Here is a 15,486-nt window from a genome sequence, read left to right as displayed (position 1 = left end):
CATGATATCCGAGTCTCATCTTACCCCGTCAAAATCTATCAAAATACTCGGATAAAGCTATTCATATATAAAGCTTCATTTTATAAAGCTTATCAAAGCAATCACCCCGACAACACGGCTCACGCTGGCTCCTTGATACTTGTTAAGAATAATTTGCCCCATTCCTCTCTTCCTAAAATCAGTGAAACTTACATCCAAGCAGTGGCGGTTTTGGGGGTGAGGCGGTGCCTCACTTAAAAATTTAGTAAGAGGAATATGTTTTTTAAACAAATTAGACATAGTATATATTTTTTTCATTTGTATAGTATATTATTAATGTTCTGAATTTTGTCATAAAAAAATGTAAAAACAGAATATTTGATTTTAATACAAACATCATTCTGTAGTTAATAGTAATTAATAATATGGTATCAGTTTATACGGGTGTAAGGACTACGCGGAGCACGGGGCACAGGTTGTTTCAGGCTAAAATTATACGCGATTTTGTTGCCCGGTGTCGACTGTGGTCTCGTAATCTTCCAACCGTACCCGTAAGAGCGACCGCTGACGGTGCCTCTCACGTGTAGTTGTATTTAATATTACTGAATAATACGATCCCGCACGCACACGAGCCGTACGCATAGCACACGCACTTCATAGGCGACGATTGAGGCGGCATGTAAACATTGGCTCGGCCGAAAAAGTACACAATAATTATTGAATTATCATCAGTGTTGGTGGCACTGCGTAAAAATCAGCTAAACAACGTACAATTACAACACTGCAATTATCTTCTATTCGTATCGAATTGTTTAATCATAGTCTGTGCTTGTATTGTCGTCTATCTGCTATCTCTACTACCTATTCTACTAATCACTTTCTAATCTTTTCAACATGTCAATTTGTTTAATGTATTATAAGTTTGTGTTTTTATTATATATATATATATGTAAATGTATATAATTGTTGTATATATGTATGTTAATATTTAGTCGCCTCAGTCAAAATTGAATCCCAAAACCGCCACTGCATCCAAGCAACAAGCATTCTTGTTCCCGTAAATAAACATATAAATCTGACACTCTCTTCCACCTACTGCCCCCCCAGGACCTAAAATTAGCTCAGTTAACTTTACAAATTTCTTCGAATCTCTAGGTAAACATTTTATCGTCGCCGGTGACCTAAACGCCAAACACTCCTCTTGGGGTTGTTTTTCAACTAATACAAGAGGCAGAACCCTACTCAACTCTATAGCCAACTCCAATATAAAAATTCTACCCCCACCTCACCCCGCCTATTGGCCTTCTCATCGGAACAGACGTCCAGATATTCTTGATATCTTTATCACAAAAACACCAAACAACTGCATTACCACGGTCACTAACACTAATGACCTTTCATCCGACCACTCACCTGTTATACTGGAGTTTGAAATACCCTCTGCGAACCCTACCACAAATCTCCAAGCTCCCAAAAAAATACACTGGCCTACTTTTAAAAAACTCGTTGAAATTCGCACTCAACTCAACTCATCCCTAAAGTCAAGTGACGATATTGATGAAACAATTCAAAAACTCACGATAGACATTCAAGATTGCACACACTTGGCAACATTTCATAGTCCAATCCACCACGAAAAATACCCACTACCGAATCACATAAAATTTCTTCTCCAAGAAAAACGAAAAGCCAGGTCCCGGTGGCAAAGACACAAATACCCCATCCATAAACAAACCTTCAACCAACTAAACAACAAACTAAGAAAAGCGCTCTCACAACACAGTTCTAGAACTTATCAAAAATACATACAGAACTTAACAACTCAACACTCTTCCCTCTGGAAAGCGACAAAAAAAATTCTTAAAACCGTTTCAACTCCCTCTCCCCTTCGGAAAGAAGATAACACATAGGTTGTCTCAGATACCGATAAAGCAAACCTATATTGGAGAGCCCTGAATAGACCAAATGCAGACGTGAGCCACCAGAGTCAGTGCAAGCACCTTCACGCCAGTCACCATTCCAAATTAATCATTTGGACTTAGAATATTTTCAATTAAATCATTCATGTATCAGTAATAATGTTTTGTCCACATCGCAAGCAAATAATTGTATAATAATTAATCACAAGTCAAGTTATTATACTTATTTCACCCAAACCATCTACCTCAACACAAGTCGTTCGTCCTCCTGTATGCTGGGACACTACAATATTCAAATCCAGATTATGTATTATCTTATGTGTAAATGTATTAGATTACACAAAAATAATTTAAAAAACAGTAATTTTAATAACTTACTATAATATGACCACACTTCCTCAATTATTTTTGGGTTTTTATTACTTATGTCTGTGTAATGACTCACGACAATGCATAGTTAATTCCTGTTGTTATTGTCAATTTTGATTGTAACAGTATGTTGATATTCAAAAAGAGATAGAAACCTTAATGAATATATTAGATATCTAAGGAATACTCAATTAGATCAATAATGTATAATGTACTGTGAGTCTTGAGCAGGGTTAAAATCTTGATTGATCTAGTTTCATAATTGTAACAATACAGTCATCAACAATTAATAATTTATATAGTGTAATATAAATAAAGTAGTTTAATTACATGAAAATAAAATATCATTATCTTTATTCAAAAAAGATCAATTTAAAAGTATATTTTTTATCAAATATTGATAAAAAAAAAATTGTATAAAGTATTACCACATTCTTGATATGTTTACACTTTTAATAATTAACACTTTAAAATAAAATTTCCATATAAACACTGCAGTAATGCAGTACCTATACTTGTATTATGTTTATGGTTGACTGTTTCTTTCCCATAGTTCCGAAGCTATTAATTATAGCCCCATGGTGGGGGGGGGGGGGGTAAGTTGACGTGTATCAAATCGAAATAGTTCGTAAAGGACGATTTTGGATTCAATCCATAATTGTATCACAAAAATACCAGAAATCGGTATACCCTACTATGCTGTACTCATATTATTTTTTATCGTAATAAGGTAGGTAGGTAGGTACAATATGACATTTTTATTTTTCGGAAATACCTAGAATACATTTTATTTAATATTCAAAGATTATACATACGAATCAGTTTATAACTGCATTATTACACATTCAATAATCGAAAACAAAAAGTTAAATAACATTAAGAAACTTTGAAAAAATATAGCGATAGAAAAATATATTTCTTATTTCAATGACATTCAATTGTGAATAAAACTTAAAACGTTTAAAAGTATTGAGAGTTTGGTGATACAAATTATCTTTGTTTTTGTATTCTTAAATAATAGATAGGTAGTGAAATATTCATCTTGATAAAATTCAATACTGCTCATCTACCTGAGTAAATGGCAATAAATATTTATTTATTTTATTGCTATAATATTATTATAATCTGTAAGCTATTTATGAATAAAAATTCCCATCGTAAATTTCAAAAACCTTTCTCAAATGTCCGATAAAAAAAAATTGAGGTCGTTAATTGATCACTAAATTGTTATACGTAACATAATAATTAAGATACCAGTGTTATAGACATGGTGGTGCTGGTGTAGTTGTAACCTTCCCTCCCAACCCTCAAAGTTTAAGAAAATGAAAAAATTATTTCTATACCTTGTCCATGAAAGTTACTGCAATTAAAAATTTGTTAAAACAGCCATCAGTAATCAGTAACCGATAAATAAAAATTCTGGACACTCAAAAAAACAAAAAAACTGTGAAATACATATAGGTAGTGCTAAATAGTAACCAATAATTACTAGGTACACAAAATCAATTTTCTATTGAGACTGATAATTGATAAACTGAAATTAATTATTATGTAGGTATGAAAAATGTATATATAAGTTACTTGACAAAATGTAATATAGTGCAACAAATTAAATGTAGGTTTAATTTATATATAGCTAACAATGCCAATCATGTTATTTTTTCATTTTTGTAGTACCTATGTTGTTTTATTGAAAGTACTAATTTAAATATTTTGGGTAACTCTTTTTCAATTTTGTAATCATGTCATTAAAAATAAAATTCTGATTTTAAATGTGGAATGAAAACAAACTTTGATTTTTGGAATTTGAAAACATAAAAAGGTACCAAGGTTTTTTTTAATCAAATTAATTTAATTACATACCAACCAAGTTCATCCATGTACAATTAAAATAGTTATATAAATCTATATAATATTAAACAAAAATTAAAATTTACAATTATAATATTATTAACAATTGATAGTTAGTTTGTATTAAATGGTTCAGTTTTACAGTAAAGGAACTACCTAATACATAATGTACCTACTATATCACATACAGTAATATCTTTTTCGTATAAACTATTAGCTTCAATTACTTTAATATATTATAAACAATTGTTTAAACAAGATGTCATGGTCAATATAAGTACCAATCGGAAATACAATATTATCGGTTATAATGGTTGATAATTTTTAACAATGCTAAAATTGAATAAAACTGACTGCTAGAAGATTTAATTAAAGGGAGTCCACTATAGTATAAATAAACAACTAATCTATTGAAGGAATGTAGACTTTTTAAATGTATTGTTTGTGCTATATTTTAAGAGTATGCTACACCCACAAGTAACGTCATTAATCATTATCATATTGGTTATAAGTTTTATCATATAAATTCTAGGATTATAATTTGGTGTCTTGGTGAGCCAAGGTTGATGTTAACTAAGAAGTAAGATTTAAAATAATATTATCATAATAGAAATCACAAGGTATGACCACATCAAATGCCATTTAATGGTATGTTAGCACACTACATAAGATGTACATATGTAAAGTATAAAAAGTAAAGAAGTTGAAACACTCAACACCCTAGACACATTATTGTAGGCCACCCAAAACGTTCACTTCCGTGATGTTCAATATTTAAACACACCAGCAAGGTATGAAGTTACAAAATATTCAAAATTTTGGACTCTTAAGTCATAACTTTAGACCGGCGAAGAGTGTCGCTTGTATAAACAGATATATATAAATATAATGTTCTATATTGAAATATTCTAGTTTAGTTTTATATACGTCATAAGATAAAAATGTTGTTTAAAAATCATAATTCAATTTGCTTTATTCAAATTATCTTATTTAACCAACCTAATATGGTAAAATTGCTTCCTAAACCAACCAATGAACAAATTATTTTCTTTTTATTATATTAAAATAATAATCAATCATACATATTATGATTTCTTAAAATTACATTTTGTGGTACAATTTTAGTTCTTTGTTCTTTAATAATTATTATTATTCTAACTGAAACATTTACATCGAATGTAAATTACTAGTGTATGATAAACAAAACAAATAAAAAATAATAAGTCAGAAAATCATGTATAAAAATAAAAATCTTATATTATTATTTGAGTTTGGTAATAAAAACTAATTTATAATTGTTAAATCTACATTTACTTTCTTATACATACTAATTTAAGTATTTGATACATATTATATTATTATTATTTTATTTTGCACTATAAATTAAATTGCAATATAATGTTTAAAATTGAAAAATAAAATGTTGGGATATCTATAGATAGTTCATATATGATAGTATATCATATTAATAATTTAATTATAACAAAAGATTGAAATATATTTTTGAAGCTGCAATATAATGTTGACAGTTGCTTGGTGTACTTGTTACTTATCCAATTGAAGATATTCCAATACTTGCATCACTGAAAAATTGAAACAAATTATTAAATCAACTTTTAGTTTGTGGATTTGGATACTATTTAAGTGTATTTATTGCTATGATTATATACATTGGATGGGTAATATTGAAATTATGGAACATTAGATGTTTATACGATGATACTCGCTTAGAGCCATTTGTAGATAATTTATTTCAACCTATTTGTGTGTTTGTGTGAAAAAATATGATATCATCAATTCCACCACACTATATTTTTATTAAGATAATTATAAGCATCTAAATCCCTCCAGTACAAGAAGCTTTAAGTGCAGTAGGGCAGCATTTTATTTACACAACATTAGAAGGTATGTTTTGAGTTTTATATTTATAAGCTAAATTTTTCATTCTAACTATATACTCAATGTATCATAACTAAACTTGAATTTGAACGAAAGAGGTTAAAATTTATTTTGTTGAATCCGAGAGCATACTTAATGGTATTTGAGTTAAAATGGAACAAGTAAAAATGTAGTTAGGTGTCCTAAATTCTAGGACAAGGTGTCAAGATATAAGAATATTGTCATTTTAAAAAATAAAATTATTTTTACTATTAAAAATAAACTATATTGAACTGTTTATAAATAGTTTTGTAAGAAATCACAATAACGTCTAAGTATCTAGTTCTATTTCAACAAATTCCAAGGAATTCAAATGCACTCCAAGACCCTTACAAGCCACTCATGAGCCCTTTAAGGCTGCATCCGAATTGGTTCCCGATATTCTAGGTTGGCGGCACACGTCCGAATTGCTTCCCGATACAGACTTACGAAAAAGCAAAATACAATATAATATAAATGAAATATTTAATATTATAATTAATATTTTAAATGAAAAAATTGGTGAATTCTTCGATTATATTTTAAAAATTATATTGAAAAAGATAGCTCACTTCCACCAACAATGTGGGCTGAATGTACCAGTAGTATAGAACGAACTACTAATTGCTGTGAATCATTTCACAGAAAATTCAACAGTTGCTTTTATTCCGCACATCCGAACATATAAAAATAATGAAATCAGTAGATTAAAATTTTTTTTTAATGTTTGTTATAAGTTTTTACCTCAATAATAGAAAATAATAACTATAAAGAAAATAAACGAATTAAAAAAAACGATATACCGCATATATTTATTATTAGGTATTTATTTTATATTTTTAAATTAAGATTTTAATTTATTTTTAATGTTTGTTATATATTATTTATTAAGCCAAAATTTTAACAACTCGGGAACTAATTCGGATATACCCTTTGAAAGAACCCGGGAACCAATTCGGGCATTTCAGAACCAATTCGGACACTCCGATTTAAAGTATGTAGGTACTTACGTAGATCAAAATAATAAAATAAAATATTAGTGTAATCCGTTTTTCGGATTTTAAACGTAAATCCCGGTTTTGGTTTTGGAGTCGTAGTTGTAGTTGAAGTAGAAGTTGAAGTTAAAGTTGTAGTTGCAATTGTAGCCCTGGAATTTATACATATTAATTAGTTACTGAAAAAATTACATAAGTAATTTGAAATGTAGTAGAATCTTATATAGATACATTTCTATTAAATTAAGTTAGAACATTTTTTATTATTAACAGGTTAACCGCCATGTGTACCATCTCTGGTACATGGTTGATTTGCCATTCGTATTCTAATTTTACCTAAACAAATTAATTTATAAGATATTAATGGGCTAGTCGAAAATTTGTTTGTCTAGCGGGCTACGAAATATTTTCCTGTGTTAAAATCGTATTTAAGTGTACCATAGTAGGCACGCAAAAACATATTGGCAAAACAACAAGTGTACCAAAAATGGCACACGTAGCGCTTTTGGCAATGTACTGAAAAATAACGTAGCAGTTAACCTGTTAAGTTTGTAACTTTGTTTATGAATTTATCGTAAGTTTATTTTTATATAAATTTTGTTGAATGGTTAATTTAAGTTTACAATTTTAGATATTTTATTTATGTTATTACATACCATTTCGATTCAGGAAGGCAATAATGATCTTTCAAATATTTCCTGCTGCACGGAGTTATTTTACAACACTCATTAGCGATAGCCCTTTTAGATTTGAACGAGTGACTTCCTGAAAACAAAGGTAAATCATTAGCAAAGACAAACATTTTTCAATAAATCTAACTAAATAGAATATGCTTATAATAAGTTAACATGATCATCAGATTACCATTTACCATATTTCTTTTACATTTTATTCAATTTTAAATTGTTTTAATTACAAACTAAAATATACAAGGAGTAGCAAGGAAAGGGAAGATTAGAACCCCTAAAATGTTAAAAAATTTTAAAAAAAGTTTGCTTTTTAGTTCTTAATGTATTATATTAGAGCATTACGAGAAAACATAATGTTTATTTCGTCAAATCTACATCAGCACGCTATGACCATAATGATAAATCAAAATTTCTCCGTATCTTAGTAAGATACACTCGATAGTCGATAGTGTCAAAATAATCGATTATTTCGATTAATCGATAGATTTTGAAAACAAAATGTATAATATTTACTATATTCTTAGTTTTACGATATTATTTAATTCGCTATTTGTTCGATAGTGAATTGGATTGATATAATCGATATCATCGATACGACTTATACCACCATCATGACTCCTGTGGCTAGAAACCTTAACCGCGGGGGAGGGGGGCATCGCAGTCTTTGAGAAAGATTTTAAATGATCTAACTAAGTTATGAAATTTTCGTTTTATTTTTTCATACTTATAAAAAATGAGAAGAAACACAAACCCCGATAATTAACTGTGTGTGTGTGATAGGTATCTAATTTTGTATTCTAGAGTTCGTTGATTTTACAATTAATATAAACTTTATAGGTTAATTTCGACCAATAGACGATACTATTATAATTAAGAATAAGGTACTATAGAAAATTATATTCACGTGGATCTTCGTTGTAGCGGCCTTTGCAGATGATTGAGAGCTCAACTGCGAGATTTGATCCACAAAACCTGAACGGAGCTTCCCAGTACGAACTATTATTAGCGATAGATCCAAGAATTAAGTCAACGCACAAGCTCAGTACCAAAATAATCAAATTGAACTTCATGATTTTCTGAAATAATACACAACATTATACGATGTGACTATAATATGTTAAAAACCTGCAGAATAAAACTAATACGTTTTTGATCTTGATTATTGTTAAATTCATTTGTAAATTAATATTATTGATAAATTAAATACTAAAAATAATATTTTTTTATCACACAAATATAGCATATCTTATGCAATTTTTATGAAATTATCGAACGATTTTTGTTATATAAATTTAAATTGTTGAAACCTAGTTTTTTTTAATTAATAATAAACCAACTAATAGGTAAGTAACAAAAAATATCATGCTAAGTATCAATATATGAAAGCCTATGTTGATAGGTACCTATTATTCATACTTGTATAATTTTTTGGCCGTTGGTAGGTTAATTTATTCTACGAATATAAGAAATATATTTCTACTGCATTCTATTTATTTTAAGTTAGGTTAGGTTAGACTGCACATAAAATTATTTAACGTTAGGTATTTAAAAATTGAAAACTAATTTAACTGTAATTTTCCATCAGAATTTACATAAGTACATACTAATTGAATGTAAATCTTTATTTCTAAATAAATATATTATATGTTTTGTTTGTGAAAAATATTTATTCAATATGTATCTTGATTAACTTTATATTAAATTTTACCATTGAAATTACCTAACAATAAGAACAATAAGTAGTCTGTTGATAGTATATAAGTATAACATACCTTATTAGAGGTACAATGTCCGTGTAGGATATAGTAGATAGTTCGATTTATCTGGTAGAAGACTAGAAGAGTAACAATAATATTGGACGAACACTGCAGTCAAAATGAATTGTGATCATTCGCAGTATGGTGTAGTTCTGAGTCCTGACGCAGCTCTCACCTAAATATATAAAGTTATTATAGATTGAGAAAGTAGTGAAGAGGAGGGGATTGATAAAACCACACTCTTGTATGTGGTGAAAAAGGTACGTTATAGGCTATAGGCCAGGAGTTCCCAAAGTTAACTATTCCCCCCTCCTTGTTGATGATTCTGAAATTCAAAGAGTCCTGCTTTAACCTCTGCTTTACCAAGAGATTCTAGGACATTATTGAAAATATCCAAGACTAAATTTTGTTCAAAAATAGTTTTTCCTGGAAAATATATCCATATAGGTTAAAAAAAGTTCAAACATACACGTGATACCAATTTTATTTGGGATATATTTTAGATATAAATTAACTACAAAATAAAGTGTTCCCAATTGGTTTATATTTTGGTAAAGGTAAACCTCATGATATGGATTGTTACCTAGAAGAATTTGTTAATGAAATCAATTATTTATCAGAGAATGGTATTTTACATCAAAGTGGAAAAACAATTCCAGTAAAAGTTGTTGCTGTCTGTTGTGATGCCCCTGTAAAGGCAGACATTCTTGGTATAAAGTCTTTTAGTGGGTATAACTTTTTATAATATTGGTTAGATACAGAATTTAGAAAAACTGAAACGTTACTTACAAAAATCCCAGGACTGCATTTTAACAACTCGTTTGTTTTAGATAAAATGCACCTTGTTTATTTAGGAGTAATTCGTACTATGATTTTAACATGGAGTACAGGAAATGTTCCTCACAAGTTGTCTAGCCAACTCTGTCTTAGATTATCATCATTATTAGTTGAATATCGTTCATGTGTACCTATTGAAATTAATAGGAAGCCAAGAGAACTGAAACATTTCTTCGTTTTGAAAGCTATTGAATTTCGAACATTTTTGCTATATTTAGGACCAGTTGTCTTAAAATCTGTTTTTACTAGTAAAAAATATGAGAACTTTTCAACTCTTTATTTTGCAGTGACTATATTATTGTCACCTAAAATGTGTAAAGATAGTGGATGTGTAATTATGCCAGATCATTACTACAGTATTTTGTTGAAGACTTTATTCATCTGTATAATAAAGACTTTATCACTCATAATTTCCACGGTTTAATTCATATAGTAGATGACTCTGATTACTATTCAGGAATAACATCAAATTTTACTTTAAAAACAATATTTGCATTTCAATTTGGAAATTATTTGCAAAAAATTAAATCCATGGTGCGAGGATATAATAAACCAGCTGAACAAATTTGTAATCGATTAGGTGAATGTTTTTTATTGGAAAACTATTTTGAAACTCCTCGGCAATCATCATTATCAAAAATATCAAATATTCACTGTGATGGTCCTCTACTAGCAAATTGTCGTGGACCACAATACAAGATTCATATGTTTCAACACTTTCAATTAAGAATAACAAAACCTGATAATTGCTGTGGGTCAAAAAATGGTGATATTATAATGGTGCACAACTTTGCTTATTCAAAGTCACTAAAAACTGAAGTTGTCATTGGTAAAAAATTTATATCACAAGAAGATTACTATTCAGTGCCGTGTAATAGCTCATCACTTGGAATTTATGTTGTTCAACATTTATCCATCTTAAAAATGTGGCCAGTTTCAGAAATTTGCTTAAAATATATATATTTCCCATACAAAAACCAGTCTTATATTGTCTTACCTTTAATTCATCTATGTTAAATACCTATTGTAAATGTAAAGATTATTTATTAGGATAAGTATATTTTGTACTTTAAATATTAGGTTATAAGTGTTAGATTTCTGAACAATAAGATGGAGAATGTTACTTCTAAAGCATGTAAAATATTTGTTAATTTAATTTAAAACTTAAATGCTGAATGATGTAAATTTAATGATTATGTATTCAGATTTCAGTTACATATATATATGTTTTATTTTAAGTTTAAGGTTGTTTATGTTTGCTTATGAATTGAGGCCGAGCATAAAATAGAAAAAATATATAAATTTGTTGTGTTAATAATCAATTAAATTGTTTTCTTATTACTGCAATGTGCAATTAATTACAAAATTATCATTGACTACTTTTTATAGTGCTATTTTTATGCCCCAACAAGTTATTATTAACCTATATCATATAATATTTGAAAAAAATACTTATATCAAAATTGATTTATTCTTATATAGGTGATTATGAAAGAGGATACAAAATTATGATAAAAGCAAATAAAAAACAAAGCGAGTCAAATTTAGAGTCAGAATTTGAAATAAGAGGTAAAGGTTGCCAAAATAAAACAACTTCTTCAAGGCTACTTTTTGAAATTAGTAGTAGCAATGAGGATATTGCTCTGGATAAAAATGATCTACATCCTCTGACCAGTTCTACTGAAATCCTAGAACCACAAGCCAAATTACGACCAACCAACATTGATCGTCAGTTTCCTACTCCTCCACCTATATTGTTGAAATCTGCTACAAAGAGGACATATAATTCAATATCAACATTGTCACCTTCTACTTCAAGCTCAATTTCTAGTGCAATTATGAGTACTCCAGTTGATAGTGATAAGATTTCTAAGTCTGTATGTCCTTTAATAGGTACACGTTATAGTAAGAACGAACACTGATGCTCTTCATCAGACCTGTGTTTCATTTATGGTGAGTTAAAAATCTTAAATTATTTACTGATTATTTTTAAAGTTATTAATTTTAATTGTACCATTATTGAAGCCAATATTATGAAATTAAGAAATACTGTTTCTTATATTAAACATCATCTCATTGATAATAAAGATACAACCGATGATAAAAAACCTGTAGTAGTATCTAATTATGAAATGGACAATGTAGTATTTCCAATAAAAAGTGAAGATGGTCTTAAAATGTTAGAAAAAAAACTTGAAGATATTGAATATTTCCACAAACTGGTAATTATGAAATGTTTAAGGTAGCTAGTAGTTAAATTAATATTTTTTTTTTGTTATTTATGAAAGTTTTAACTAATGCATAATAATATTTTATGTGTTAGTTAAATTATATAACACATTTTGATTTAATATTATAGTACATACCTAAATTCTTTTAAATTAATAAGCCAAGGTTAGTTTATATTATTACTAGAAACCAATTTATAAATTGAAACAATACATATATATATATATATATATAAATAGTTCCTAAATAAAAATTCTCTCCTAAGTAATATAATTTCATTATTCCTACCTATATTAAAGAACATCACTATACTAAAAACAAGTACTTATATAATATGTATACAAAACAATATATATAATATTTTAAGCACATAGATATATTTAGGGTTATGAAGAACAAAATTATTAAATACTATTGTAAGTTATTAAAAAAAATTGTGTTTATCTGTGTCACCCATAGGCTCTATATATAGCGCCAAAATCTCTGAATCTATCAACTCATTATCTTGATAAATAATAATTTTTTCAACTTTGGATTTTTACTAAAACATTGTAATTATTTTAGCTACAATAATACACAAATAAACTTAAAATCAAAAAAAAAAAAAAGTTAGTGTTGTGAATTTGTGATATCCTTTAATAAAATTATATTTTCTGTATTTTAAAATATGTTTTAGACCATGTATTAATAATGTACAATTAACTTAATAGGTGTCCACAATTGCATTTACCAATGGTGGGATAAAGAGTTTATCTAAAATGACAACATCGAAAATGAGAATAATGTTTTTCGATGAATTTATAGCAGATTATAGTTGGAAGGGGCAAAAAAAAAAAGTCTTGAAGCAAGTCCAATTCACAAAGTTATAATAAGTAGGCAATATTCATATCAACTATATTTTATTATTTACAATTTTAATATTTGTTAAGAAGTTTCACATCCTTGAATTACACACAACATTGTTAATTTTCTAAGGCTGATTCTTACAATATCCAGTTAAAGTTGTCGGACTCTTATAACCTCCGGAATTCTGCCGGTAATAAAATCTGTTATCAGTCTGTTAGCATTAACTGATTTAACTGACACTACCGTATATTGTAAGAACGACCCTAACAGTAATAAAGAATAATTTTGAATAGAGTTATTAATGTTTCATAAATCTCGTAGTAAATCACACACTTTTATAATATAATGTTCAAAATTGTAGAGAAGCTTGTTTCCAAATTAAATGTGTATATCTCATATTTTGTATTAGGTACATTATTTTGTCATATTATATTGTTTTATACTTTTTTATTAGGTGCGATATAACACAAATTTCCTACCACTACAAAAGCTGGTATTATAGAAATCATAAGCCCATGGATGGCTCAGAGCAAAACCAGAATTAAAAGGTACACATTTTCAGTTATTTTATTTACATTATTATAAGATTTAAATTAAATATACATTTTTTAATATGATTGTATTTATTAATTATAGAAATGCCATTAAATTATCTTTAGACTACTGCAGCAATAGATGATGATCTTGCCACATCTGACCAGCCTATCTGACCTGACCAGCATTTTTTAATGTATAGTCTTATTTACAATTGTTTAATTGTTACCTATTCGTTACATCCAAGTTCAGTTATTATTATTTTTATTTCATACTTAAAAATTGTTTTTTTTATATAAATAATTATACCTATGTATACATTATAGGTACAAATTTTATTATATACTTATATTGTTATTTGTTACATCCAAGTTTAGTTATTGCAGTTTTTATTATATAATTATACTTAAAAGTTGTTATTTTCTTTTAGTAGTACTAAAGTATACCCTATTATAGTATACCTATTACTTATGTATACATTATATATATTTTATTAAGTATATATATTATTATTTTATTTTGTATTAATTGTATACATATTGATATTATGCTTATAACCATAAAGGTTCTTTATCATTTTATTTAAAATTAATTTTTTTTGTGTCTTTCATAATATTGAATTATAAATTAATAATTTTTTTTTTTTTAGTAAACAATTTCTTGCAATTCTATATACATAGGGTGTGTATAAAAAAAATTAACATATGTACCTACCTATAATAAGCTGAAAACACTGCATTTTTAAACTGCATATGTTTAAAAAACATTTAGAAAGTTTTTAAAAAATATATTAAAAACCTTTTTTGTTTATTTAAAAATGTTAATTAAACATTTTTTTTATATGGAAAAGCGGCCATCAAAACATTGCTATATATGTTTTAAAAACCTTTTTTTATAATTTTTTTTTATGTTTTTAAAAACATTTTTTAAATATTTTATTGCTCATATAATATATTATAATTCTCTTTGTACAATTTTTTTATCTATGATATTTTCATTGCTTAAATAAAAGTTATTTGTTGGAAACGAGTGGGATATGCATTTTGGGAGTGCTTTATAATATAATATAATCATACATTACGGAGGATAAATTATATGACATTATTATTTTTTTTTTTTTTGGAAATTATTTTCGATTGCGTCATATTGTGATGGTGTTGTGTAGTCTTTCCCATATCGTTTTGTTTCTTTATGCCCAAACATGGTCATCAGGGTGTTCCTTAGCTATAGATGATGGGAAAAAAATATCATAAAATGTTTGGTCTCACCCCCTAATATTGTGCCTATATGTATAAAAATGAACTACAAAAAGTTTTGGTTCGATCAGATAAGGTTAACCCGTGCCGACTTGTGATTTAAGTTTGAACTTACTACATTTTTCAATATTTACGAACATTTTTAACATTTTCATAAATATTTCGTTAACCTTTAGAAATATCGATATTTTTAATATTACATATTTTAAAGTAAATTAAATTTGCTATAACTTTTATTTTATTACATTTTTTCATATCTCCAATGGTTCGTGAAGTATTTCGACTTGACTCCAAAAAAACACAATTTA

The 15,486-nt window shown here is 27.6% G+C and overlaps 1 protein-coding gene and 2 pseudogenes across 1 annotated transcript; 2 read left to right on the top strand and 1 right to left on the bottom strand.

Annotated features, from left to right (window-relative positions):
- LOC149061492 (uncharacterized) overlaps positions 1–14,098 on the top strand; it is a 47,933-nt pseudogene extending 33,835 nt beyond the window's left edge.
- On the bottom strand, positions 5,501–9,646 carry LOC149061494 (uncharacterized). The gene is made up of 5 exons (XM_089217042.1): positions 9,492–9,646; positions 8,624–8,795; positions 7,687–7,795; positions 7,046–7,182; positions 5,501–5,701 (listed from the first exon to the last, which is right to left on the bottom strand). Exons 2-5 carry the CDS (start codon positions 8,787–8,789, stop codon positions 5,664–5,666), a joined length of 450 nt encoding a protein of 149 aa, XP_089073168.1. The 5' UTR covers positions 8,790–8,795; positions 9,492–9,646; the 3' UTR covers positions 5,501–5,663.
- On the top strand, positions 9,596–11,330 carry LOC149061493 (uncharacterized; annotated as a pseudogene).
- Positions 14,099–15,486: the final 1,388 nt, after the last annotated feature.

The sequence above is a fragment of the Diuraphis noxia genome, unplaced genomic scaffold (genome assembly GCF_037042655.1).
Source record: "Diuraphis noxia isolate RWA-SAM2 unplaced genomic scaffold, SU_Dnox_SAM2 contig0001, whole genome shotgun sequence".
Lineage (NCBI taxonomy): Eukaryota > Metazoa > Arthropoda > Insecta > Hemiptera > Aphididae > Diuraphis > Diuraphis noxia.
Note: the sequence above shows the minus strand (reverse complement) of the source record. Positions and strands in the feature narration are given on the sequence as shown.